This window comes from Ovis canadensis, chromosome 7 (assembly GCF_042477335.2).
Source record: "Ovis canadensis isolate MfBH-ARS-UI-01 breed Bighorn chromosome 7, ARS-UI_OviCan_v2, whole genome shotgun sequence".
NCBI lineage: Eukaryota > Metazoa > Chordata > Mammalia > Artiodactyla > Bovidae > Ovis > Ovis canadensis.
In genome coordinates, this window is record NC_091251.1 from 33309035 (window position 1) to 33334382 (window position 25348).

The 25348-nt window shown below is 51.8% G+C and overlaps 3 protein-coding genes across 29 annotated transcripts; 1 reads left to right on the top strand and 2 right to left on the bottom strand.

The window, feature by feature from the left end:
- Positions 1 to 3639: 3639 nt before the first annotated feature.
- IRF9 (interferon regulatory factor 9) lies at positions 3640 to 9208 on the bottom strand. 26 transcript variants are annotated; one of them, XR_011258121.1, is made up of 10 exons: positions 8432 to 9014; positions 7497 to 7677; positions 7051 to 7234; positions 6669 to 6799; positions 6487 to 6580; positions 6312 to 6383; positions 5368 to 5486; positions 4873 to 5223; positions 4193 to 4308; positions 3640 to 4064 (listed from the first exon to the last, which is right to left on the bottom strand). XR_011258121.1 is itself a non-coding variant. In XM_069595648.1 (10 exons), the coding sequence occupies exons 2-10, from the start codon at positions 7674 to 7676 to the stop codon at positions 3900 to 3902; spliced, it is 1140 nt and encodes a 379-aa protein (XP_069451749.1). In that variant the 5' UTR covers position 7677; positions 8432 to 9014; the 3' UTR covers positions 3640 to 3899. The 26 variants fall into 26 exon arrangements, 12 of the variants coding, with proteins under 12 accessions (XP_069451749.1, XP_069451745.1, XP_069451752.1 ...); XR_011258120.1 differs by having other exon boundaries at positions 4193 to 4706; XR_011258115.1 differs by having other exon boundaries at positions 4873 to 5262.
- Positions 9069 to 20076, bottom strand: RNF31 (ring finger protein 31). Of its 2 annotated transcripts, none has more exons than XM_069595634.1 (21): positions 19662 to 20076; positions 19429 to 19575; positions 19123 to 19278; positions 18840 to 18899; positions 18661 to 18736; positions 18256 to 18427; positions 17397 to 17772; positions 16932 to 17222; positions 16215 to 16295; positions 15930 to 16115; positions 15612 to 15818; positions 13222 to 13395; positions 13040 to 13138; positions 12857 to 12946; positions 11308 to 11422; positions 11098 to 11216; positions 10711 to 10824; positions 10513 to 10570; positions 9773 to 9869; positions 9325 to 9493; positions 9069 to 9211 (listed from the first exon to the last, which is right to left on the bottom strand). In XM_069595634.1, the coding sequence occupies exons 1-21, from the start codon at positions 19851 to 19853 to the stop codon at positions 9158 to 9160; spliced, it is 3033 nt and encodes a 1010-aa protein (XP_069451735.1). In that variant the 5' UTR covers positions 19854 to 20076; the 3' UTR covers positions 9069 to 9157. The 2 variants fall into 2 exon arrangements, with proteins under 2 accessions (XP_069451735.1, XP_069451733.1); XM_069595632.1 differs by having other exon boundaries at positions 16215 to 16463.
- On the top strand, positions 19588 to 24117 carry PSME2 (proteasome activator subunit 2). The gene is made up of 11 exons (XM_069595670.1): positions 19588 to 20968; positions 21279 to 21311; positions 21748 to 21810; positions 22056 to 22142; positions 22247 to 22277; positions 22364 to 22461; positions 23007 to 23075; positions 23228 to 23295; positions 23462 to 23516; positions 23813 to 23899; positions 23990 to 24117. The coding sequence occupies exons 1-11, from the start codon at positions 20921 to 20923 to the stop codon at positions 24068 to 24070; spliced, it is 720 nt and encodes a 239-aa protein (XP_069451771.1). The 5' UTR covers positions 19588 to 20920; the 3' UTR covers positions 24071 to 24117.
- Positions 24118 to 25348: the final 1231 nt, after the last annotated feature.

Consider the following 25348-nt stretch of genomic DNA (forward strand, 5'->3'; position numbering starts at 1 on the left):
ATAAACAAATGGAACCTAATGGAATTTAGAAGCTTCTGAACAGCAAAGGAAACCATAAACAAAAGGGGAAAAGCCTACAGAATGGGCAGAAACATCTGCAAACCATGTGACCAACACAGGCGTAATTTCCAAAGTATATAAACAGCTCATACAACTCAGTATCGGAAAAACAATCCAATCAAAAAATGGGCAAAAGGGGACTTCTCCGGTGGTGCAGTGGTCAGGGTACATGGGCTCCATGCTTGGTCTGGCAAGATCCCACATGCTGTGGAGCAACTAAGCCCACTCACCACAACTACTGAGCCCACACGCCACTGCCGAGCCGATGAGCCCTAGAACCTGTGCTCCGCGACAAGAGAAGTCACTGCAAGGAGAGGCCCATGCACTGCAAAAGGGAGCTCCCCACTCACTGCAGCTAGAGAAAGCCTGCTCGCAGCAGTAAGACCCAGCACAGCCAAAAATAAAAGTTTAGAAATATTTTTTAAATGGGCAGAAGATCTAAATAGACATTTCTCTAAAGAAGATATACTGATGGCTAACAGGCACATGAAACTTTGCTCAACATTATCAGAGAAATGCAAATCAAAACGACCGTGAAGTATCACCTTCCATGGATCAGAATGGCCATAACTGAAAAGTCTACAAATAATAAGTGCTGGAGAGGGTGTAGAGTAAAGGGAACCCTCCTACACTATTGGTGGGAATGTAAATTGGTGCAGCCATAGTGGAAAACAGTACGGCGATTAAAACTGAAAATAGAGTCACCATATGATCCAGCAATCCCACTCCTGAGCATATTTCCAAAAAAGACAAAAAGTTTAATTTGAAAAGCACATACCCCAGTGTTCACAGCATTATTTGCAATAGGCAAGACATGGAAGCAATCTAAGTGTCCAACAACAGATGAAGATGTGGGGTATATGTATATACACATATACAATGGAATATTACTCAGCCATAAAAAAGAATGAAAAATGCCTTTTGCAGCAACATGGATGGACCTAGAAATTATCTAAGTGAAGTCAGAGAAATACAAATATTATATGATATCACTCACATGTGGAATCTAAAAAAGAATACAAATGAACTTATTTACAAAACAGGAATAGACTCACAGACATAGAAAACAAACTTATGGTTACCAAAGGGGGAAGGGGAGGAAGGGATGAATTAGGATTGTGGGATTAACAGATACACACTACTATATATAAAAGAAACAAGGACTTACTGCATAGCAGAACTATATTCAGTATCTTGCAATAATAATCTATAATGGAAATCATCTGAAAAAAAATGTACATAACTGAACCACTTTGTTTAGTACTTTTGAAACTAAAACAATAGTTAATCAACTGTAGTTCAATTGAAAAAAAACTCAGCTCTGATTAGAGCCAAACTAACCCTATTTCATTTGTTCCTTCAATCCAGGAACTCTTAAGATTGGGGTCTTGTTTTTTCCTTTAGTGCCTGAAACATAGCAAATATTTGTCAAATGAATGTACAATTACCCTAAATTTACAACCACTGAATATTAAGGCTGAATGGGATTCCAAAATCTAGTCCAAGACTTGTCTTCATGGTGAGAAAACAGAGGCCCATACAGACCGTTTCTGCCAGACCACACAGCTCTGTAGTGGCAGCCTGGTTGGGAGCTCGACTCTTCTGAATTCCAGTGCTCTCAGTCCTTCCATGGTGCCTGGCTAGACTGGCTTCTACATGATACTTACAAATTGTTTTGATCATATATTGCCAATGTTCCTAAGGGTTAACACTGGGGCACACATATGATAAATTTGGGGGTACCTGCCTTTAAGGAAGGCACTTATAACCTAGTCTAAGAGATAAGGGATACAGTAATTTGTTCATTCACTTAACAAATATTTATTACATGCCTACCATGTATCAGGCAGTCCTCCAGGCACTGAGGGTGTAGCAATGAACAAAATAAGTCCCTGTTCTCAAGGAATAGGAAAGGAGTGATGATAACCAAACAGACAAATAGAAACATATGTCATAATCTGTGCTGTGAAGAAAAATGAGGCAGCATAATGAAATAGTGAGGGGTGCTATTTGGGTCAGGTGCTCCGGGAAGCTCTCTGAAGAGAAGGGGTAAAGCCAGTGTGCTTACCTGAAAGAAGAGTGTATCTGACACACACACAAAAAAAACACAAAACAAAACTTAGCAAGCACAGAGGTCCTGAGGCAGAAATGTGTTTGGCGGGTTCAAGGAGCCTAGAGCAAAGTGACTAAGAAGAATGGCAAGGGGTGAGGTTAGAAAGGTGGATAGGAGTCACATTGCCTTGGAGGCCAAGGAAAGGATTTGGGCTCTTCCCTGAGTGAACAGAAAACTATTGGAGAGCTTTGAGCAGAGGAGTGACATGATGAGATCTATGTGTTAAGAGGATCTCTTCTGTGTTGAGAATGGACTGATGGTGAACAAGAGAGGGAGCAGAAAAGATGTGGAAGGAAGCGGAAAGAAGAGGTGTGTGAGATAACAGTGGTTGAACAATCAGTCTTAGCGAGGGAAGCAGAGGCCAGATTCTAGAGAGAATTCTGAAAGGGATGCTAGAACCAGCTGATGGGTTGGAGGTGGGGTATGACGGAACAGGAAGTAAAGGGCCTGTGCCTCTGCGCAGTCAGCACCCGACTTCCTCACTGCCTATGCAGGTGCCTGTCTCGGGAGGGACAAGGAAGGTCCAAGGAGGCGGGACGGCTCCAAAGCAGCGCTGATGTTTGTCAGGTGAGACAGTAAGGACTTTCTCAAGAAGCCAGACGTCTGTCTAGACTTAATGATGTGGCTGAACCACTCAAAGCTCATATAAGTGACATCACAGGAAGGAGCTGGTTTGGAAGGTTCCTGCTCTGCCCATCTGGTGTCCTGTACGGGGAGGGGGAAGCGGTGGCTATGGCAGTTGGGTAAGTGGTGAACTAGTTTGGTGAAGGTGAACGTCCAGAGAGATAGGAGGACCACTGGCCTTGGGAAGAACTTCCAATTTGGGAGCAAGATAAACACGAGGTAAGGGAGAGAGGTGTTGGTGGATTTGGGCCCCTGGGATCCCCGCAAATAGAGTGCTGCTGACATGGCAGTCTAGGTTAGGCTGTCTGACGTGGGGCTCAGGCGGAGTAAGGAGACCAGCATGGCAGCAACTTTCAGTTAGGGTGACAGTGCCGCAGACACTGGGAGAGAGTCCCCAGGACCTGATCTGCCTTGGGCACAGGAGGCTCAGCCCCTCGTCCCTCTTGATGTCCTCCCATGCCAGGCCCCAGGGCCTCGAGCTCATGGTTTCAGGTCTGTTCATTGAGGCTTCCAGGTAGGAGTTCAACCGTGGGCCGAATCAGAGGCCTCTAGCCACAGGCTGTGGACACTGGACTTTCCCATGAGAGAAGGTGGCTCAGAACCCTTCTTGGTGGCTGACCCCAACCCTCCCTCCAGTCCTGGTTGCCTGGAGAATACAGAGAGCTGGGCCCAGAACCCACAGAGCCTGGACAACTCCCTTTCCAGAAACTGTGAGTGGATGAGGGGAGAGGGGCCCAGAGACACCAGCAGGAAGAGACCCTGGGAACCCTGCTCTCAGGCGACATCTCCACCATCTCCCTGTGACCCTGCTGCCTTCTTCTCTCAATGAACCCGATGAGGAGTCCTTTTTCAGTAACATTTTATTTTAAATCCTTAGTGAAGATCTAAGACAAAAATATAAAGTGCTAGGTTTTAGGGTTGGGGGCGGAGGGAAGGGCCCACTGAGTTCACACCATTTGGACTTGCCTGTTCAGTTCCTCAGAGATGAAAGAGGGTATATCTCAAAATTGAAAAAAAAAAAGTCATTCTTGAGTTTCCCACCATCGGTGTCCATGAGGAGCTGAGGGACAAAGTCACCTCAGACCACCAATGAGAACGCTCACTAGGGGAGGCAGGTCGACCGCAAGGAGGCTGAGGCTGCCTCAAAGAAGACCGGCGGGATAGAGAGAGAAGGCAGGGGGTCCTGCAGGCTCTGCAGCAGAGACAGGGCGGCCGCCTGCTCCTCTGGGGTCTCCTTCAGCATACGTCGGGCAAAGGCCTGCTCCATCTGTGCAGAGAAGTTGGAGAGGGGTCTGTGGGCACCACAGGGCCGGATGCTATACCCCGGGGCTTCTTCCCCAGTACGCCCTTCTCTGGAACATACCACCCCCATGCAGGCAGGCTCTGCTGACTCACCTGCACCGCAATCAGACTCTGTGAGGTATGGCTGGGGTCAGGGTTCTCCTCCCAGAAATTGAGTGTCACCTGAAACTTGGGTGGGGGCCCCAGGCCCTGGAAGTACCTGGCCAAGTCTGAGAGAGAAAAGGCCAGGAGTTGGAAGAAAGAGAAGACAGAAGGCCCCAGGCAGGGAAGGACAAAGGAGGAACCCATTACGGAGTTAGAGGGATGGTGATGGGGCCACTCGGAGAACAAGGCTAGAGCTGGAGCCCGGGGTGGTGACACTGCTGTCTTGTGCTAGGAACCAAACTGCTACTCACCTGAGGACAAACAGGGAAAGGGGCCCCCTTCAGGGGTAGCCGATCGTCACACACCCTGAAACCTCTCTGCTGGGGGAGCTCAGAGTCCGTTTGGCAGCAGCCCTGGCTGCTAACACAGCCATGACACACCTTGGTTGCCTGTTCACTCCCTTCCACACTGACGCTCTGCGTCCCCTATATTCCTGGCCCCAGTCCCAAGGTCCAGTTGAGAGCTGAATGGAGGCAGGAAGTGGAATTCTCAGCATGGTTGGGAGAGGGGGAACCCGAGGGCAGCTCAAGCAGTGGGTGAGAACATGTGACATGCGCAGCTCTCACAAGTGTGGATGGTCGTTGTGCGAGTGTGTCTAGCGGGCGAGGGGGGTGTGGCGCAAAGCGCACCTTCTTGTAATTACTGTATGCTTCCATGTGGTGGCGCTCCTGAGATGCGCTATTATGGTGCCGGGCTCCACCTGGGCCTCATCTTCTGTGGCCTTGGCCCAGGAAGCGGGGCTGCCAGGGCTGAGCCCTGGGATGTGCACCACACAAGTGCAGGGGCCAGGCCTGGACTGTGCTGGGGGATTGGCTGGAGGGAGCACAGGGTGACAGCCGGCCCAGAGGCGGGGAGTGGAGGTGGGGGAAAGGGCTCAGGTGCTTGGCTGGAGCAACCTCACCTCTGCAGAAGTAGTTGGTTCTGAAGAGCTCCACGCACTCGTTGATGGGCAGCAGGTGCGGACCCGGGCCAGATGGCATCTGGGGCGCATTCCAGGAGATAGGGATGGGGCAGAGGCGCTGCACAAAGAGGCCCCGGGAGTTGCTGGCCAGCAGGACCCCTCTCTGGAGCTGGCTCAGCAGGCGCTGGGCGGGCTCGCATGGGTTGGGTTTGGGAAATATCACCTGCTCCATGCTGCACTGGGAGCTTGAGGGCTCAGCCACGAGGCGGCAGTCTAGGCTCTGCACCTGGGCCTCACCCACCACACGCCCGTTGTAGATGAAGGTGAGCAGCAGCGAGTAGTCTGCAAGACAGAGAAAGGCCAGCTGCACCAGTGCCCTCCCGGGGGCCCACTGACTGGCAGGAAGTTCTGGAGAAATGAAGAGGGACGCCTTGCAAATCCAACACCCTCATTTTGCTGGCGAGGAACATGGGGCTCACAGAGAGAGACCAAATGAGGGCTGGTGAGCACCAGGCAGGCTGCGAGGCAGGGGCAGCAGCCGTACCTTCTGAGGACAGAGAAGACCCTTGCCTTTCCTATCCTCATCCCCCAACCCTCAGCAGCCGGGGGGGTCTTCCACTCATGCTTTCCCAGCCCTTATGTGTGTGTCTGACTCTTTGCAACTCCATGGACTGTAGGCTTCCAGGCTCCTCTGTCCAAGGGATTTTCCAGGCAAGAATACTGGAGTGGGTTGCCATTTTCTTCTCTAGGGCATCTTCCCAATCCAGGGATCAAACCCAGGTCTCCTGCATTGCAGGCAGTTTCTTTACCACTACACCATGGGAATTCCCTGGCTCCCAGCACTCAGGAGAGGAGCTAATACACAGGTTTCCACTGAGGGCTTAATGCCCAGGGTCTTACAGTTTACAAGAGGGTCCCAGAGATCAGGCCTCTACTTAACCCACAGAATCAACATCTCAAAGTGGATTTCCAGGGAAGAGAATGTGTAGGGGGTATTTTGGAGAAGTGAGTTGTGTGGAGTCTAGAATCTGGCAGGCATGCTGCCTAGAAACCAGTGCCTCTGGGTCAGGTAGCCGGCTGCAAGGCCTGACAGATTAGATAACACATGCATGGCCTTAGGATGATGAAGGGAGACAGGGGCAGGGGTGAGTCACAAATGCCAAGTACCTGAATCTGGAGGGGGCAGAAGCTCCAGGGACAGCAATTCTCCCTGGAAAAGAGCCTCAGCTGTGTCCCCACCTGGAAGGGAGGCAGAGGTACTGGTCATTCAGAGTGGACCAGGGAGTCCAAGGGCCAGAGGGTGTGGTGTGGAGGATGACACAAGAGGCAGAGTACTCAGTACCTTCCTGAGGCTCAGGGCTGTTGCTGCTGCTGCTGCTGCTTCCGCTGCTCCCAAAGTCTAAACGGCCAGCTCCCCCATTGGTCTCCACTGTCTCCTGCAGACACAGTTCCTGTGGTTGGCCCACCTTGCCCCCAGTCACTGCTCTGCCCTCAGACCCACCCGGTTCCCTCCCCTGTTCTCACATTCTGAGGGGGCTCCTGGAGCAAGGAGGGGCTGAGTATGCAGTTCTTTGTGGTAACCTCTTCCTCTTTCTTCTCAGGGAATGCAGAACTGTGGGGTCGCTTTGATGGTAATTTCTGGGTCCCTGATTGAGCTGTGGAACGTTGAGAGGGAGGCAAATGTCAGAGCCTTAAGTGGGCACAAAAGGAAGGGGAAAGACAGGAGGCAGTGAAAGGCGGGCAAGACTGGGCAGGGAACCTCCTTCCCAAGGACAGAGCAGATCTCTGAACGAGGGGCCTGGAGGGAGGCCCACCACCCTCCCAGGAGGCGCAGAACTCCATCCTTCCCCCCACATTCCACCCCCAGCTGCTGATTTTAGGAGTGGTGGGGCATAGGGACACCCACCGGGGACAGTTCCTGATGGCAGCAGCCGGTACACCTTGTAGGGCTCAGCGCCATCCCTATGGCCGATCTCAGGAACCTCCTCAAATTCACAACTTTTGTTGAGAGCACAGCGCAAACGAGTCTTCCAGATGGCAGGGCCTTCCGAGTTCCCCTCCTTGTACTTCCCCTTGAATACCGCCCAGGCCTAGAAGACAGCAGCAGTAAAGAAGAGATCACTGGTAGTGGACCACTGACCCGGCTGGCTTCACAGATGTACAGCCTGAGCGCTCGCACAGAAGGGCTCAAGCTAGGTTTACGCTCAGCTGTTGCCACCATGAGATCCATGCTGAGTTTTGCCTTTCCATCTTGCGTGGGGCTGGTCTTACCCTCCAATCTCCCCTTTATCTGTCATCCTACAGGGTGTGCTCCATCCCTCCCTCCGAGAGGCCAGTTTCCAGGCCTTTCACCTTGAAAAAGGCGGCATCCTGGTCCTCCCGGAAGTCCTGCTTGCCTGCGTGCTTCCAGGGGATCCGGAACATGGTCTTGGCCGCATCCTCCCAGCACACTCCTGGGAATTGCCCACTCTCCACTTGCTCTACCACCCAGTTCCGGAGCTTTCGGGTGCAGCGCGTCCTGCCTGATGCCATCCTGGGGATAAGAGCAACAGAAATGTCAGGGGAACTGACACTTTGGGAAGAGTGAGACCCTGGCCCTTGGGGTTGGCTTCTGGCCAAGGCCCCTGGAGATCCCATTTTTATTTTGCCTCCAGACATATCTCAAAATTCTAGGGTTGAATTGTTTCATTTCTGCCATCACTAGCAAGTACCAAAAATACTTTCAACATCCCAACTGTGACGTCTGGAGGGAAATCTGAGGCATTTGTCTTGATATTTTTCAGGAATCTACTGTTTGGAAGAGAATTCCCCTGGTGTCCTGCTCCAGGTGAGACGTCCTATCTTGATCCCCAGTGTTTACAGTAGCTGCTTCTGAAATGTCTCATCAGCCCTCTTCACCCACTACTCTCACAACTCCTTTGATGTTTCCCAAACTTCCTCTGTGCTTGTCCCAGGAGCAGGTGGGGCAGGGAGCTGGGGGCTGGGGCAGAGCTGGGGCGGAAGTGGGCAGGGCCAGAAGGCAAGAAAACAATCAGGAGATGGGGCAGTCTTCTTCCCCAAACAGCCCCATAGCAGGCCCTCCTGCCCTTGGCCTGTAGGGCTTGGGACACTGGCCCCGGATCAGTCTTCACTCAGGACAAACTTCTAGCTCCCTAGCTCACAGGCCTTCTGCTGTCTATCCCTCAGTCTAGCAGAGGCGTCCCCAGAAGCCCCTACCCACCACCTCCAGTCTGGCCAGGCTTTCCAAACCTAGGCCCAAGCTGATACCCATTTTTGGTTAATCTTACCTGAGCTGCTGTGCAGGGAGTTCCAGGGCTCAGCCGACCTCAGCTCAGCTCAGCTCCCAGCTGGGCAGCTTCCGTATCTCTCCACCCCTTCCTACAGTCCCCACCCTAAGTTTCAGTTCTCCTCCAGGGAGGGCCCTTTCCCTGAAATCACGTGGTCTCAGAGTTGCAGGGCAACTGGTTACCACCAGGGGGAAGCAGCATCTGAGAACCTTATCTTTTGGAATCCGGCTGTCAGAAGATGGAGGAGGGCCTCTCCTACTTCAGGCTCCTTCCCTTTCCTCCCTTAGGATTCCCCTTGCTTGTATCTGACATCTCTATGACGCCGCTGCTTCCCCTGGGAGGCTGCAGTGTCCTGGAGTCTGGCCTGGGGCCTCTGGATAGCTCTGTACCACTTGCCCATCTATATTCCCCCCATGATGTCTGCTTGATACCTACTAGGTGACCCCAGATATTAGCTGAATTCAATGAAAGAAACAAAGGAGGCAGGGAAGGAAGCAGCCCAGGCCAGGTGGCTGAATGGGGAGGGTTGCCCTTGGCCACCCACAAGTTTTTACAAAGCTCTGTTCACCCCACTCCCCTTTCCCTGGTGCCCCCGGATGGTTAGTTAGGTCAGGAAGGAAGAAGGACTACCAAGAAGCCTGGGCAAGGAAATGCCTCTTTATTGGTGCTAGAGTTGTTCCTGTGGGAGTCGAACCACAGGCCCCTCTTTGGGACCCTCGCTCTCAGCTACTTCCTCCTGCGGGGGATACTCTGTCCCAAGGGCACCTCTTCTATCAGCTTCTGCAGAAAGAGAGAGAAGACAAATGATGCTGGAAGCCTGGGACTCAGACACAGGCTGGAAAGGGGACTCCTAGAGAGTGGGGTCAGAGGCAAGGCTGGAGGGGAGGCTTTACTTGTAACAGGCGGGCGTGGTAGGTGGGGGCATCCTCGCCAGGCAGCGCCTGGGGGCGCATGTGCAGGTAGCGCTCCGCAGCTGTCTCCAGTTCCTCCACTTCATACAGGGTGGCTGGGTCCAGTGAATGGGCGTTGATGAGGCTCACAAGATACTCTTTGTAGTGCGCCCTGAGGAGATGAAAGGGTAGAACATTTGTTCTGTTTGGCTGATTTTAACTGAGTGTGCTGGGCACTAGCGTACTCGCAAGAACCAGACGGACGCCCCTCACCTGTTGCTCCTGTAAGCACTTGCCAACCTGTGCATGCTGCCTGCTGTGCCCTTGCCTGGAGGGCTCCCTCCCTCCCACTTCTCACAGGACCCACTACTCCCAGAGGCCCACTTCTCTGCCCAGGCACACCCCCAGTTCTCCCCACAACACCAAGCTCCATGCCCCGCCTGGCACTCACTGGCAGAGGCCAGCATAGCCAGCAGGAGTCTCCTTGCCACAGGCTTCGTCCCGGAACCCGTTGGGAACTTCCTTCTGCTCCATCACTCGACAGCCACCTCGGGGTAAGGGAAGGAAGGGACCCTTTGCCTGGAGGAGGCCACTGACCACAAAGGCCCAGGGGAACGTGGGAGGCGGCCTCTGGGAAGAGGACTGAGAATAGGAGTCCCTGCTCTAATGGGGGTGGGGGGGGGGCATTGGGAAACAGATGCCACTGTGCCGACCACTTGTGATACAGAAGCAGGGACCTGCTGTCCTTGCATTTAGCTAAGCTCTTACAAGGTTAGCTTATTCTGTGAAGGTCTTACTCTATGCAGATGGTGAGAAGTGGGATAGATTTGAATCACATGCAACATCTTTTCTGTTGTCCTCACAGAACCTAAAACAGTGCAACTAGTAAGTCTCATTAAATAGCCATTGAGTTAATTAATGAATCACTATCCTCTGGGAATGGGAGAATAAAATTAGCATCAAGGTACCAGGTGCTTGAATGTGGCCTTACATAAAACAGCTGGGCTGTACGCTGGACACGAGCCTGCTTCACAGAGGAAGAAACAAGCCCGGGGAGGCTGACTCACCAAAGGACACAACAAGCAGGCGCAGGACGGGCTCTGCATTCTGGTTCAACCCCACACCCAAGCCCCCTTCATCCATCACACAGCGGGAGCCAGCCCCTCCTCCCAGGCCTGTCCTGACACTCACCTCCGGGCACTGCCCGGGCCCCCGCTGGGGGTTCTGTGTTGAACATGACATTATTGTCCTGAGGGCAGAAGGTTGGGAGTTAGTTTCCCTGGATGCCAGCCTGCTGATTTCTCCGCGTCCGACCTTTCCCTTCCTGCCACCCTACACCCTGCCTCCTCTCCTGGGCAGCTGGTAAACCAGCCAAGTTGGCCACCCGACCTGAAGTAGCTTTTGGAGCCGGAGAGCAGACCAGTCCCGCAGGTAGAAGAGGCAGTCTCGGGGGTGGTGGCCGTGCAGGGACTTCTTCACCCTGCAGTTAGGGTCTGGACATTTCTGGTGGAAACCCAGATGGGAGAGGGGCAGTTGGAAACTGTTGGGGTCCTGGCCTCTCAGGAACCCCTGCATGAGGGGTATAGTGGTGGGGGAGATGGAGGCATTGGAGGGTCCGGAGCAAGCAGAAGGCGGGAGGGGACAGAGAGAGGTGCTTCACCTCACCCACCCCCCGCCCCGGTCTCCTCTTCCCCTGGGCTGCTCCTCCACTGCCTCCACCCCTCCTCATGGGAGCCCCACCCTGCTACCCCTTCCATCCCAGGCCTGGGGGCTCACATTCTTGGCATAAAAGGCATTGTAGCAGCCGCTGCAGAACTGGTGGCGACACTGGGTGCAGTGAAAGTGCATGCAGCCTCCTCGGGCCAGTGCGTACGAGAACTTGCACTTGGGGCAGTCTGCAAGGGTCAGCAGGTCAGGGCTGGGGCTGCTCCTCAGCCCCAGGAAAGAGTGTCATTCTTCGCAGTGAGAGATGACTGGGCACCTTACCTATGCCGTTTTCCTGAAGGTACATCGCCAAGCCCTGGGCTTGGTATTCTGGGTCATTGGTGCGTTTCCAGTTCTGGAAATCTTCACAGCTCCGGCCTCGGTGCTGCTCCTCCCACTGCCAGAAGGAAGCAAGCTTCCCATGAAAGCGCCATGCCAGGCCCTGCTTGCTGGCCACCCCACTCAGATCCAGAGGGCCCTGACTCAGTGTACAGCTCTGTGCTCCAACACCAAACTGCAGGGCCAGCCTTGGTTCTCTCATCTCTCCACACCTGACACATTCACCAGCAAGTCTCGTTTCTGTCACTCTAGCCCAGCTCCCCTTTTCTTTATCCCTCCTCTGACCGCCTTTACTTCAGGCCAGGTCAGGTCTCGCCTTGGTTGCTTGCCTCAAGGACCAGTCTCTCTGCCTCCACTCCTGCTCCCCTGTGGTTCAGCCTCCACCCGGCAGGCAGTGTGCCTCTGAATGCATACATCAGGCAGCTTCAACTGCACTGGGAGTGTTCTAGCTTGGAAGTTTGGAGGTAGGGTGGCAGGTGTTCACTTTATTATTGTGTTTCATAAGACAGATGCAAATTTTTGGTATCAAATATTTAACTTTTTTTTTATGAAGAATAAACAGCCAATTTTATTGGGCTCACTCAGACTAGGAATCCATTCAAATATTCAACATTTTAAAGGTACATGAAGGCACATAACCCCTTGTTCAGTCTTAGAATGAAAGGACCTGAGACTTCCCTGGTGGTCCAGTGCTCAAGACTCCACTATTCCACTACAGAGGGTGCAGGTTTGATCCCTAACTGGGGAACTAAGATCTTACATGACCCATGGCACAGCCAAAACAGAGAATGAAAGGCCAATCAATCCCCTCCTCGCTTGTCCTCATCATGACCTCTCCTGATCTGGCAGCTAGCTCCTCTTGGACCACCTGGCACTCTCACCCTTGCTTTTGAGGCTCCAACCATACAACACTTTTTTGGACTTTGGCCTTTCCGTGTTTTGTTCTTTCTCTCTCAAATACTTCTTGCATAGTTGACTTTTTAATTTTCAGGCCTGAGCTTAAATTAAGCCATTTCATTTATTTCTAAATATTGATTTACTTTTGGCTTTGATGGGTCTTAGTTGTGGCAAGCTGCTGGGGCTCTAATTGTGGCGCACAGGCTCGGATGCCTCAAAGCATGTGGGATCTTAGTCCCCCGACCAGGGATTGAACCCAACTGCAGGGCGGATTCTTAACCACTGGACCACCAGGGAAGCTCCTAAATCAAGCCATTTTAGAGAAGACTTATCTAACCTCCCAATCCCATGTACCAGGTAGGTCCACTCTGCTATTCCTGACCTCAGATTCCTATTTGTTTTCTTCATAAACACATGGTGATGTATATACTTCTGTTCTCGCTCCCTTCCTCAACCTTGCCCCCTCCCTCCCTTGCTAGTCTGTAAGCTCTTTGAGACCAGAGAGCTTGTCTGTTCTGTTCTGTAGCAAACCCTGAGTCTCACACAGCACCTGCAGTGGCTCAGCAGGTATTCCAAAAGGTTAGACGTGCCTCACCTGGCGCTTACAGCGCACACAGAAGGTCTGGTGACACTGGGGACATGTTGCTTCCAGCTGCTCACGCTCGTATATGAAGCCAAAGGAGCACTGTGGGTGCAAGAGCATAAAGCTATCTAAGGCCTGACCACGTGCTACTCCCCACCCCTCCTTCCGGTCAGCACCTCTGGGCAGTCCACTGACCTGGGCACACCACAAGAACTTGGGGTCCCGCATGAGCACGCCCTCCGTCAGCTTCTTGTGGAACAGTGCATAGGCGTCTGGCTCTAGGCTCTCTCGAAGCTGGGGACAGGATGCGAAAGTGGCAGGCGGGCAAGGCTCCTGTTCAAAGCCCAGGGCACCCTGAGTCCGAGGGACTGCCCTACCTGGATGTCGAGGGTGGAGAAGTAGCCGAGCAGCTGTGTGTCATCGGTGAGGTCGGGGCGGCCACAGGCAGGGCACACCATATCTGTGATGTGCTTCTCCTTCAAGGCGATGGTGAAGTGCTGGCGGAAGCAGTCGGGGCAGATGGTGCACTCACAGGAGGTCAGGGCCTGCATCTGGTGGAGGGGAGAGGATGGGAGGGGAGGGGTCAGAAGCTACAGCTGCCAGCCGGTGGAAGGGGCAGTGGCCTGGTGTCTGCTACAACTGGCCAGGCAACCTAAATGTCTGAAGACCTTCAGATGGAAAAAAAAAAAGACAATGGTGAGACCTAATGTAAACGAAAGAAGAACTTCTGAAGGCATCCTCAGTCAATTAAAAGCAGACATATGATAACTGAATCACTTTTCTGTGCTGTACACCTGAAACGAGCACAGCATTGTAAAACAACTATACTCCAGTAGAAAATAAAATTAAAAAAAAAACCACATTAATTGAAAAAGGAAAGAAGAGAGAGGGGTATTCCCTGGTGGTCCAGTGGTTAGGATTCCACACTTCCACCGCTGAGCACCTGGGTTCAATTCCTGGTTGGGAACTGGGATCCTGTAAGCCATGTGGCATGGCCACAAACAGCAAACACACAAACATCCTTGAAATGAGAAAACTGTAGCAATGGAGAACAGACTAGTGCTTGCTGTATGACAGGAGGAGGGGAAGAAGGTTACAACTCTAAAGCTGTAGCACAAGGGGGTGCTTTTGTGATATCTTGATTGTAGTGGTGGTTACATGAATCTACATGTGAGATAAAATTGCACACAAGTACATGCATAAACCAGAAGAAATGTCAACAACCTCAGACATGCAGATGATACCTCTTTAATGGCAGAAAGCGAAGAGGAACTAGAGAGCCTTTTCATGAGTGAAAGAGGGGAGTGAAAAAGCCAGCTTAAAACTCAGTATTAAAAAAACTAAGATCATGGCAACCAGCCACATCCCTTCATGGCAAATAGAAGGGGAAAAGGTAGAAGCAGTGACAGATTTCCTCTTCTTGGGTTCTAAAATCACTGTGGATGGTGACTGCAGCCCTGAAATTAGAAGATGATTGCTTCTTTGTCTATGACAAACCTAGACAGTGTATTAAAAAGCAAAGACATCACTTTGCCAACAAAGGTCTGTACAGTCAAAGCTATAGTCTTTCCAGTAGTTGTGTACAGATATGAGCTGGACCATAAAGAAGGCTGAGAGCCAAAGAATTGATGTTTTTGAACTGTGGTGCTAGAGAAGACTCTTGAGGGTCCCTTGGAGATCAAAGCAGTCAATCTTAAAGGAAATCAACCCTAAATACTCATTGGAAGGACTGATGCTAAAGCTGAAGCTCCAATACTTTGGCCACCTAATGTGAACAGGTGGATTCACTGGAAAAGACCTTGATGCTGGGAAAGACTGAAAGTAGGAGAAGAGGGTGACAGAAGATGAGATGGTTGGATAGCATCACTGATTCAATGGACATGAACTTGGGCAAACTCTGGGAGATGCGTGAGGGACAGGGAGGCATGGTGTGCTGTAGTTGCAAAGAGTTGGACACGACTTGGTGACTGAACGACAAACACACACATCCACGCACAAAATGAACAAGGTCTGCAGTCTAGCTAGCATTGTACCAATATTTATTTCTTGGTCCTGACACTACACTACAATTATATAAGATGTCACCATTGGGAGGTGGGTGGAGCACACAAGACTGTACTATTTTTATAACTTTCTGTGAATCTACAATTATTTTAAAATAAAAAGTAAAAACAAACAAACAAAAACACAGGGCCAGCCTAACTAACCTGGGCTGTATTTGGCCAAGGAACTGCCACTTCTGACCTAGAGCTAAGTTAGAAGGGGCTCAGAGATAAAAGGGGCTTATCCCTACCAAACGGGTATTTGATGATGACATTAAAGAATTACTGGTAATTTTTTTTGGCATGACAGTGGCATTGGTGCCTGTATTTTCAAAGAGTTTTATCTTTTAGAGATAGATATGGAAATATTACTAGTGAACTATCTGATGTCTGAGATTTGCTTCAAAATAATCCTGTGTAGATAAAGTAAAGATTGGCCATACATTAATGATGGTTGAAGCGTGATGATGAATACATAGTGGAGGGAGGGAGGCTGAATTTCTTATACAATTTTCTCTACTATTGCACACTTGAAATTTCTCATAATAGAACATTAAAAAAAGAAAGAGAGAGAGGTGGCCTATTCCTGCTCTCCCCTTCCCAGAAGCCTTCAGGGGCACATGGGCAACTGCAGAGCAAAAGACAACATGAGAGACAGGACCGGGGTAGAAGGGAGGTCCAAAGGGAACAGAGCAATTCTAAGGCTGGAGGCAGCGGAGACTCACCCGGTTGCGGGGCAGGGCCCAGCCGCACACGGCACACTCCTGGGCAAGCAAGCGGCGCAAGAAGGCCCGGTCCTGGCTCTGCCTCACAGCCTCCACCACGTCCCCCAACTCATAGTTCCTAGGTGTTTCCTGCAGCAATGCCAGCGCCAGCTCTGCCCGGCCCCAGCTGGGGAGTGCGTGGACTGCCAAAAGCCGTCTGACCAGGCTCTGCAAGGCGATTCAGGTGGAGAGGGAAGATGTGGCTGTCAGACCCCAGGGAGCCTACCCTTCAGCCTGTCCTCAGCCGTACTAAGTGGGCTCGTCACCTCCTTCCAGCACCTGCTTATCTGGCCCATCCCAGGAAGGGGTGGGCTCAGGGCCACTGTCCCAGAGGCGCTGATGGAAGGGCTCTAGGCGCTGGCGCTGTAGCTCAGTCAGGGCTCGTGCCACATCACCCCCATGTTGGAATAAGGCTTGAAGAGACCCTTCCTCAGGCCCAAAGCCCAGGGACCGGAGCTCCTGCACCTGTGAGTTGGGAGGGGCGAGAAGGAGTGAATCAGAGTGTGAGAGGCTCTTAGATCCACAGCCCTCAACCCTGCCTCACCTCCAGCACAGCTGCTATACCTTCCTCCGCCGGGTCCTCACACACTCTTCCACAGCTTCATCCAGGTTGCCATGACGATCCAGCCAGGCCTTCCGGGCCTCCTGACAGGAAAAGGCGCCCAGCCCTGGGTCCTGATGTCCAGCCAGCTCAGCCACCATCTCCAGCACATACAGCAGCTCTGAGCGCAGCCACTGCAGGGGCACCTCAGTGCCCGAGTACTGCAGAGCCGAGAAGACCTCCTCTGGAGAGGCGCCTCCAGCTTCCCCTTCCTAAGAAACAGCCCCGCTCAGATAGGGAGCCCAGCAGGAAGGGCACACTCCATCCCCTCCTTGAAGAAGTGAAGTCGCTCAGTCATGTTCGACTGTTTGCGACCCCATGGACTGTAGCCTACCAGGCTCCTCGGTCCATGGGATTTTCCAGGCAAGAGTACTGGAGTGGGTTGCCATTGCCTTCTCCAGGGGATCTTCTCGACCTAGGGATCAAACCCAGATCTCCTGCATTGTAGGCAGACACTTTACCGTCTGAGCCACCAGGGAAGCCCATCCCCCCCTTAGCCTGAACCAAAATGCTGACAGTGCTTGAGACCATGGATCGTGTGAGCAGTGCACAGTCTGATACCTGCCATGCGGGAAGGGTTCAGGCAGCTGCTGCTGACAATGACAGGTTTTGAGAATGCCCATCGATCAACTGCAGCCTCTCCCTTCCCCGACAAGCTCATCCCAGGCCCATGTCCTCACCCGGATCTTGATCACCAGCTGGAGTCCTTCTTCCCTCATCTTGTCTTGGCGCTGCTTCTCAAGGTCCCCGCAGGAACTGGTCACGGGGGCACAGAGGGGTCGTGGAGGCCCTGGTTCAGGGTGTCGCTCTTCCAAAGAGCTGGCATGGGGCTGGGGGGTCTGCTGTACTGGGATGGGGCTGCTGGTCCGGTTGCACATAGCACATACCCAGCCAGGGCCTGAGTTGCAGAAGGTACAGTGAATACAGTACCACGCTGGAGTCTGGACAGAGGAAAGCACAGTATCCCCCTGCTGGAAAGGCAGAAAGAATTATCCTATCAAAGGCTGGCTAAGGCTCAAAATGGAAATATAGGAAGCTTGGGGGAAGATACCAGGGAACTAAGGGAAAACAGAGGATGAAGAAGTAGAGAATGGCCTATGGTAACAGATCTAAATAAAGAGATCAGAAGGCCAGGAACAAGATACCTGAAGGGGCTTCAGGCAAATGCCGGAATCCTGAGAATCCACCACCAAGCTGGGAGGCTGAGCCAGCCGAGGTCGCTCACATATGGCACACAGCACAGCCGCAGCCTCGTTCTCAAAGGTGCAGCTCTGGCAGGCCCAGTGACCCCGAGAAAGCTCAGGTTCTAGGCCCCCAGTTCCTTGGGGACCCTCGATTCCAGGACCCAACCCCTTACAGCCTCGGGGCCGATCACAGGCCACACAGAGTACTGCCCAAGGTTCATTTAATAAGGCACAGGCAGAACAGGGCCAGGGCAGACGGGCACTTGCAGGATCAGAGCTGTCTCCCAGGGTCGGCACAGAGGCTGGCTGAGGCCGTGGTGGAGCTGAGGCAGGTAGGCTGTAATGGATAAACAGACATGGCCTGCTGAGGGGGTGCCTGGGCCCCTTACCCACGGGCCCCCTCATACCCTGCAGGACAGCACATGGCTCTGGCCTTTGCACATGTTATCCTCTATGCCTGGAATACTCGCACACTCATAGCCTGGTTAACGGTGAAATGACAGCTTAAAGTTCAGGTCTGGCTGGTAAATATCTCAGCCTCACCCCTATTAGATGCTTGAAATACTGCCAACTGATTGAGCTGATCCTTCTGACTAGGGTGCATCCTCCCACTACCCATTCGCACACCATGACAATCTATTTTGCTATGACTGGTATGTATATCTTGCTTGGTATATATGTCTATGAATCTCCTGAAGGGCAGGAGCCAGCTGCTTGGCATCTATGAAACAGTCTTTAGCACAAAATCCATCACACAGTGGACTCAAGGAATATTAAGTTCTCTCAATTTTGCTCCCACTCAGAAAAGAAGATCTCGCACCTGGGGTGAACAGCCTGAGGGGGTCCATGCAGGGTCTGGCGATGGTGATGCGCACGTTCTGGGTGTCCGTGGAAGAGGCGATCACAAGTTAGACACAAGGCCTGTTTACAAGTTGAGCAGTGCAGCGTGCCTGGGGCAGAACCACAGAGGAAGCAGGGACCAGGAGTGGAGCCTGGAGAACGGGAGACAAAGAAGAACACAATATCTTTCTAAAAAAGACCAGGTTACATTTGAATCAGCTGTGGAGGGAAACAAATCACAGACTACTTTTCAACACATCTTTCTACCTAAAGAAACAATCTTAATCTCTTTTTTTTTAAAAAGGGAGATAATCAAGAAGAAAGAGGAAATTTCTATCAATATAATCTACTAGCACTCCTTCCCCCTAATACAGAACAATAATACCTGCAGCAGAGGGTATGGTGAGGGGGCCGGGAGCAATCTCTCTCAGTAAGGGGGCAAACTCTGAGAGCTGCAGTAGCTGAGGAAAAAGGACAGGGAATGAGTAAGGGCTTGGGGACACAGGCCCACAACAGGTTTCCTTTGTTCACCAGGCCCCAGAGCCCCATTCCTGCCTTCCTTACATCATCTTCAACCTTGTCTTTCAGCAGCTGCTCCAGTGCTTGCGGTTTTGGATGAGCATTCTGCAAACAAGATGAGAAGAGTTCCCACCTATAGCCTTAGAACAAGACCCTCCCTCAAAGCCCTGGTCCCCCAACATTCAGAGTGAAAAGTACAGAGAGATCCCAAGTTACCGTGGAGACTATGCCTGTGATTCAGCAGTATGAGAGTCCCCAGACTGGCTTTGTTGTTAGGCTAGTCTCCCCAGCCCTGGTGCTTAAGTCCTCAGGACTAGAGATACCTCACCTGTAACAAGAGATTGAGCTCTGTCCGAAGCAGCAGTACTTCCAGTGTGACTGTTGCAACTTGCTGCTGATCCGGCTCCTCCTGCCTCTCAGGGAAGCTCAACCCATCTGGCTGCTCCTCTGTGTAGCCATACAATCGCAGAACATCCCGGCCCCCCTGCCACACAGGCAAACCAGTCACCGCCCAGCAGGCCCCCTTCCCAATAGGGCTGGGACTCAACCCATTCAGCACAGCCTCAGGCCTTTTCCAGCCAACCCCCAGCCCAGGCTAAGTTTCCTACTCCCATTAGGGGCCCAGGAGCTTCACCTGCACGGCATCCACCGTAGAACGAAAGACAGGGTTATTAAACTTAACCCCGCGCCAGTACCGAGGCCTCTGAGGGCTTAGGAGGTTGCGGCCATATTTCTCCAGGATGTTCAGGGCCGTGGAGAGAGTGTTGAGGTAGTTTCGGGGCTGGGAGCAGTCAGAGAGCAGAGAGCTGTGAGCCCCGGCCCAGCCTCAGGTCCTCTGTCCTCCTCCCGAGCCGGGGCGGGCCTCACCTCCCCATGAGCGTTGCAGCGGATCAGGCGTGCAGCATCCAGCTGCAGGTAACGGGCTTCTGGCGGCAGAGAGGTGCCCAGTAGCGGCCAGAGCTGCTCCTGCGTAAAAGCCTGCCCGGAATCCCTCCTCAGGGCGCTCGCCAGCTCCTCGCGGGCCTCCAGGAAGGCCCGCTTCTCTTCCTCCCCCGGCATCCTGAGACAGGAGTCAACCCCGGCCCGCTGCCAAACTGGACCGGGCGCAGGCTGTGCACGGCCCGAGCACCGCCCGGAGCGTCTGGGGTCTGGCTTTCCAGCCCGACCCTGGTCGGTGAGGACGCCCCGGGGCACTCAGGCCACGGTCACTCTTCGGTCCCAGGCCCCATGCCAGAGTTAGCGGGAACAGGAAGTACTAGGAAAGAGGGCGGGATTGAGACTCAAATTCAGGGGAACGGGAGGGGTTTAAACTTAAGGTGGGGTGGGGCCAGGAAATCAGGGGGCGTGACCATGAAGGCCCAGCCAATTATAATGGTAAATAGTCCCTGGCTCCTCCCCCAGAGCGTCTAGGCAATAAACCTTCTTTTAGCTCGCTTCCCCTCTTTGGTCCAGGCTGGTTCCACCCTTCTCCGGGTAGCTCCCGGCGCGGGATTACTTTATTCCCATCAAAGTCCTCTCTATCCCCACCCCACTGAGGAAATCCCACTCAGCTGGGGATTCAACTCTGGCCAGCCTGAGCCCGTCAAGCCCCTCTGTCAGTCTTGAAGATAGAGCGCCCTTCAGGAGGAAGCCCCCTCTTCCATATCCTCTATCCCGTCTCCCTCCTACTACTTCTCCCACTCACTCTGATCCCTCGCTGACCCTTCACCGCAGTCGAGCCTTCCTGGGGGAGCCACACCACTGAGCACACCCTTTCCCACTCTCCCACCCTTCTCATCACTACCCCAACCCTGACTATCCTTGGGCAGTCCTTTCCCTTCCCTCTAAGCCTCTCCCCTTCGAGAGACAGCCCCTGTTCTATCTCCGCCTGTTCCACTTGTCCTAGCCCCTCCCACGGGCAGCCCCTGGGCTTGTGACCAGTCAGCACCGCCTCTCCCACTCGCACAGGCTGAGAATGGCAGAGGGGCTCCCTACGGTTTGCTGCCTTCCAGGGGGAGGGGGAAAAGAAGGAAAGGGGCGGGGCTGAGGGGGCGGGGCTGAGGGGGGCGGGCCTGGACGTCCGGAGTGAAAGCGAAAGCCCAGGCGGCGAACTGGGGGACCGGAGATCTAGCAGCAACTGGAGCAGCATGGCCAAGCCTTGTGGGGTGCGCCTGAGCGGGGAAGCCCGCAAACAGGTAACGGGGGACCGGGAGGCCAGGAAGGGGCCGAGGAGCCCCTCTGAATGGAGGCCAGACTGGGTGCTCAGGGGGAACGAGGCCGCGCCAGAGAAATCTCCCAACCTCTCTAAGTGCTTTCACTTCTGCCCCGGGGGATTACAGATACCTGCTCTCTGGACTATCTCTGCACTGAGCATAGGTTTCCAGGGAAATCTGGCTTGTGGTGCGAAAGAACTGAGCCAAGTTGGAGGGCATCCCATTGAGGGTGGGATCTTACTCTGGACAACCGAGACCCTTAACCGACATCCGGGTACTGCTCTCTGTGCAGGTGGATGTCTTCAGGCAAAATCTTTTCCAGGAGGTAAGTAAGTCTTCAGGATTCAAGCGATTTAATCCAGAATCTAAGGCCAATACTTGAGGGTTGCAACTTCTCAGACTGATCCCCAAACCCACCCTCGCCCCGTGCACTACTTTATCAAACCTCCACCCAAGATAAGCTCTTAATTATTGATCTCTGCTTTTACTTTGACCTCTCTTAAAACCGTCCTCAGTTCCGTCACTTCCTCTCCCCTCTTTTGGTGTAGAGGGAAAAGCCATGGCCCCAATGTAGGAATGAATACCACAATTCTTGGTTCTGCTGCGTCCCAGCTTGGGCAAGTCCCTTCACTTTTCAGGGCTTCAGTTCCCTCATTTGTAAGTGTTAGAGTCAATGATTTCCAAGGGCCCTTCCAGTCCCACTTCTCAGACATCTCACTGAATGTCTTCTGTGATTCTGACCATTGCAATATAACCCACAGGCTGAGGAATTCCTCTACAGATTCTTGCCTCAGAAAATCATATACCTTAATCAGCTCTTGCAAGTAAGTAGTGTGAACTCCTCCTGCCCCATCCCATAGCCTCTCTCCTCTTCATCTGCTCTCTCTGGTTAACAACTACATTCTGAATGCAGAATACAGTTGTAAGTGGTAGACTGGGAACATTAGAATAACATGAAGCCTGAGCCTAGGTTCCGAGGCAGAGGGCGGGTGTGATGTGTGAAGGGAAGGCTGTGACTCAGGCCGAGGGGGAAGAGGCTGGGCAGCCCCTGACAGTGAGCTCTGTGCAGGAGGACTCCTTCAATGTGACTGACCTGAACTCTCTCCGGGCCCCACTGGACATCCCCATTCCAGACCCCCCACCCAAGGATGATGAGGTGAGGCACTCAGGGTGTAGGGCTCTGGCTATAAACGCAGTGTAAATGATGGCCCTCCAACCTCCATGACTTTTCTAAAGCTATTTTTCCCCTTTTTCCCTTAGATGGAAACAGATAAGCAGGAGAAGAAAGAAGGTAAGAGAGGAAGAGGTGGCTAGGGAAAGGGAAATGGCACACTGACTGTTGGATGAGAAAGGGTCTAAATCCCCTCTTTCTCACAGTCCCTAAGTGCGGCTTTCTCCCTGGGAATGAGAAGGTTCTGGCCTTGCTTGCCCTGGTTAAGCCAGAAGTCTGGACTCTCAAAGAAAAATGCATTCTGGTAAGCCTGGGAACTGGGGGACATAGAGAAGACAAGCAAGGCCAGGCCCTAGATACTCAAGTCCTTCATTCAGGAACTTATTCCCAAATTAGGAAGCTTCCTTCTGTGCCTTGTGTTTAGATACCTTTTGTTTATTACAATGGTGATCACATCCCCAAATCAGATGGTGCTGTATCCACCTCCATAACCTCTGAACCTACTGCTGTACCAGGTATGCAGGTGCTGTGATACAGTGAGCTGGTTTAAGAACTTAGGCCCTAGAGGGAGACTGCCTTAGTTCAAATCCTGACTCTATCACTTACCTAACTGGTTACTTTAAGTATGTCACTTAGACATCCTGTGACTCAGTTTTTTCATCTGTTGAGTGGGTACAATAAGAATATTTACCTTGAAAGGTTGTTGTGAAGATTAAATGAGATGTATAATACATAGCACAGTGCCTGGCATATAATAAGTACTCAGTTAAATGTAGGTTTATTAGGAAGTAGCAGTAATAAGAACAGAGAGTTTGTTGAATGAGTCCTACATGATAACTCTTAATGTAGGTGATTACATGGATCCAGCACCTGATCCCCAAAATTGAGGATGGAAATGACTTTGGGGTGGCAATCCAGGTAAGAAAGGGTATGTGAGGATGCTGAGAGCAGGGAGAGACTTGGAGAGAAAGGGACAGGAGCTGGACATGAACTGGGAGGAGGTGGGAGACAGTGAGAGAAGGAGGGAGATGAAGTGTTTTCTTTGCCTCGCATCTCTTTTGTCACCACAGGAAAAGGTGTTGGAGAGGGTAAATGCAGTCAAGACCAAAGTGGAAGCCTTCCAGACAACTATTTCAAAGTGAGAACAGTTGGAGGGCTAGTATGGGGGTCTGCAGGGACATTTATTTGGGACTCCCAAAGCTGAGCACGCCCATTGGGATGAAGCAGGGCTTTGGGGAAGGTCTGAGGGAATATCTCTCTCTCGAAATAGTCATTCCTGTGGTTATTCCTCTTGCTCCTGGCAGGTACTTCTCAGAGCGTGGGGATGCTGTGGCCAAGGCCTCTAAGGAGACCCATGTAGTAAGTACATAGTCTACCCGCCTTTTAGCTGAGGCTGGCTGGGGTGGGGGCGGGTGAGGAAGTGGGGATAGAGGTCCTCTTTGTCTTGTTTATGACCTTTCCAATGTGGAGTATATTAAGCCCAAGAAAACTGATTTGGGTTTCACAAACCTTGACCCCTTTTCTCTGATCCTGTGTGATCCCATTTCTTAGCTGAGAAGGGGCTCATTCTTCAAGTTAGCTATTCCTTATATAAGGAAACGAGACTAATATCCCACCCTCCTATGGGGCTGACTCAGCTTTGCTTCTCATCCCAGATGGATTACCGGGCCCTGGTGCATGAACGAGATGAGGCAGTCTATGGGGAGCTCAGGGCCATGGTGCTTGACCTGAGGGCCTTCTATGTGAGTCTGGGGTAAGCCCTTAAGGGAGGTGGATGAGGGAGGCAGGGGAAAGGCCGAGAAACTGACTGTTGTCCTTTGGCCTTCTTCCAGGCTGAGCTTTACCATATTATCAGCAGCAACCTGGAGAAAATTGTCAACCCAAAGGGTGAAGAGAAGCCATCTATGTACTGAGCCCAGGGTTAGAAGGGAAATAAATGACCTATACTTTGTGTAGATAACCTCTGGTGTGTGTTTCATTCAAAAAACATGTACTGTCACCTCGGCTTCTCTTGTAGCTCAGATGGTAAAGAATCTGCCTGCAATGTAGGAGACCCAGGTTTGATCCCTGGGTCAGGAAGATCCCCTGGAGAAGGAAATGGCAATCCACTCCAGTATTCTTACAGTAGCCTCAAGACTTCTCCATCCATACAGCACCGATGATAAAATATCTAGGTTAATGGTGAAAAGATTCTCCACAGTGAGGGACACCTAGAGAGGTTCACAGAGTTACATGGAGAAGAGAAGAAGGAGGAGGGAGATAGAGGTGACCAGGAGAAGAGGGGGAATCAAAAGGGGAGAGAGCAATCTAGCCAGTAATCAATTCCCTATTTGCTTTCCACAGTCTGGAACACTCAGAGAGGTTCACGGAGTTACATAGAGAAGAGAGGAGGGAGGAAGGAGATAGAGGTGACCAGAAGAGCAGGGGGAGTCAAAAGGAGAGAGACCAATCTAGCCAGTAATCATTTCCCTAAGTGTTCTCCACAACCTGGAACACCCAAAGAGATTCACAGAGTTAAGCAGAGAAGAGAAGGGGGAGGGAGGAGATAGAAGTGACCTGGGGGAGAAAAAGGAAAGTCAAAAGGGGAGAGAGCAATCAAGCCAGTAATCACACTCCTTAGTAAAAATGGGTACTGAAGATTGGATTCTTAAAGGTACAAAATTAATAACAATACCAAAAAGCAAAGATTAAAAATCTAGACGTTAGACTCTCAAAAATACAATATTAAAAAAATTATAAAAAATGTATATATGAAATTTGCTTTAAAAATAGGGTCTTTTTGTGCAAGCTAATAGGTTTTAAAAATGAAAATTAAAGGAGTAATAACTTAAAATTTTTAAAAATTAAAAAAATGATACTAGTAAAATATATCTAGGAATTTCTCTGGAGCTGTTGAGGGCAGTGTGGGGTCAGTTCCGTTTCAGATGGTTCCTTGTTCCAGCTTATACTTCTTCTCAAGGTCTATAGGCCCCTTCTGATGTAGTCAATGCTAACTACCAGTTTTTAATCTGTTGCGCGTGTCACTTCCAAAGCGATTCCCTCTTCTTTATGTTGACTTCCTCTTTTGCAAGTCTCTTCAGTGTCTGATTTCCACCCTGACGCAAGGGGGTGGTGGTGGACACTTTTTTAGGCTTACTTGTTCAGTTGTGCTGTGGGGAGGGAGGAACACTGCAAACAAATATCACTAGCGT

Coding starts and splice junctions, on each gene's coding strand:
- IRF9 (XM_069595640.1), bottom strand. CDS start 7,802: ATGTCTGGAGGCAAAATAAAAATGGGATCTCCAGGGGCCTTGGCCAGA. Junction 5,487..6,311: donor TCTGCCCCCTCCAGATTCAG/GTACTTGGCATT, acceptor TCTGTCTTGCAG/ACTACTCGCTGCTGCTCACC. Junction 4,309..5,144: donor AACCAACTACTTCTGCAGAG/GTGAGGTTGCTC, acceptor TTTCTCTCTCAG/ACTTGGCCAGGTACTTCCAG.
- RNF31 (XM_069595632.1), bottom strand. CDS start 19,853: ATGCCGGGGGAGGAAGAGAAGCGGGCCTTCCTGGAGGCCCGCGAGGAG. Junction 15,819..15,929: donor GGGATGGGCCAGATAAGCAG/GTGCTGGAAGGA, acceptor ATCGCCTTGCAG/AGCCTGGTCAGACGGCTTTT. Junction 12,947..13,039: donor AGTTCTTGTGGTGTGCCCAG/GTCAGTGGACTG, acceptor TTGCACCCACAG/TGCTCCTTTGGCTTCATATA.
- PSME2 (XM_069595670.1), top strand. CDS start 20,921: ATGGCCAAGCCTTGTGGGGTGCGCCTGAGCGGGGAAGCCCGCAAACAG. Junction 22,462..23,006: donor TCAAAGAAAAATGCATTCTG/GTAAGCCTGGGA, acceptor CTCTTAATGTAG/GTGATTACATGGATCCAGCA. Junction 23,076..23,227: donor ACTTTGGGGTGGCAATCCAG/GTAAGAAAGGGT, acceptor TTGTCACCACAG/GAAAAGGTGTTGGAGAGGGT.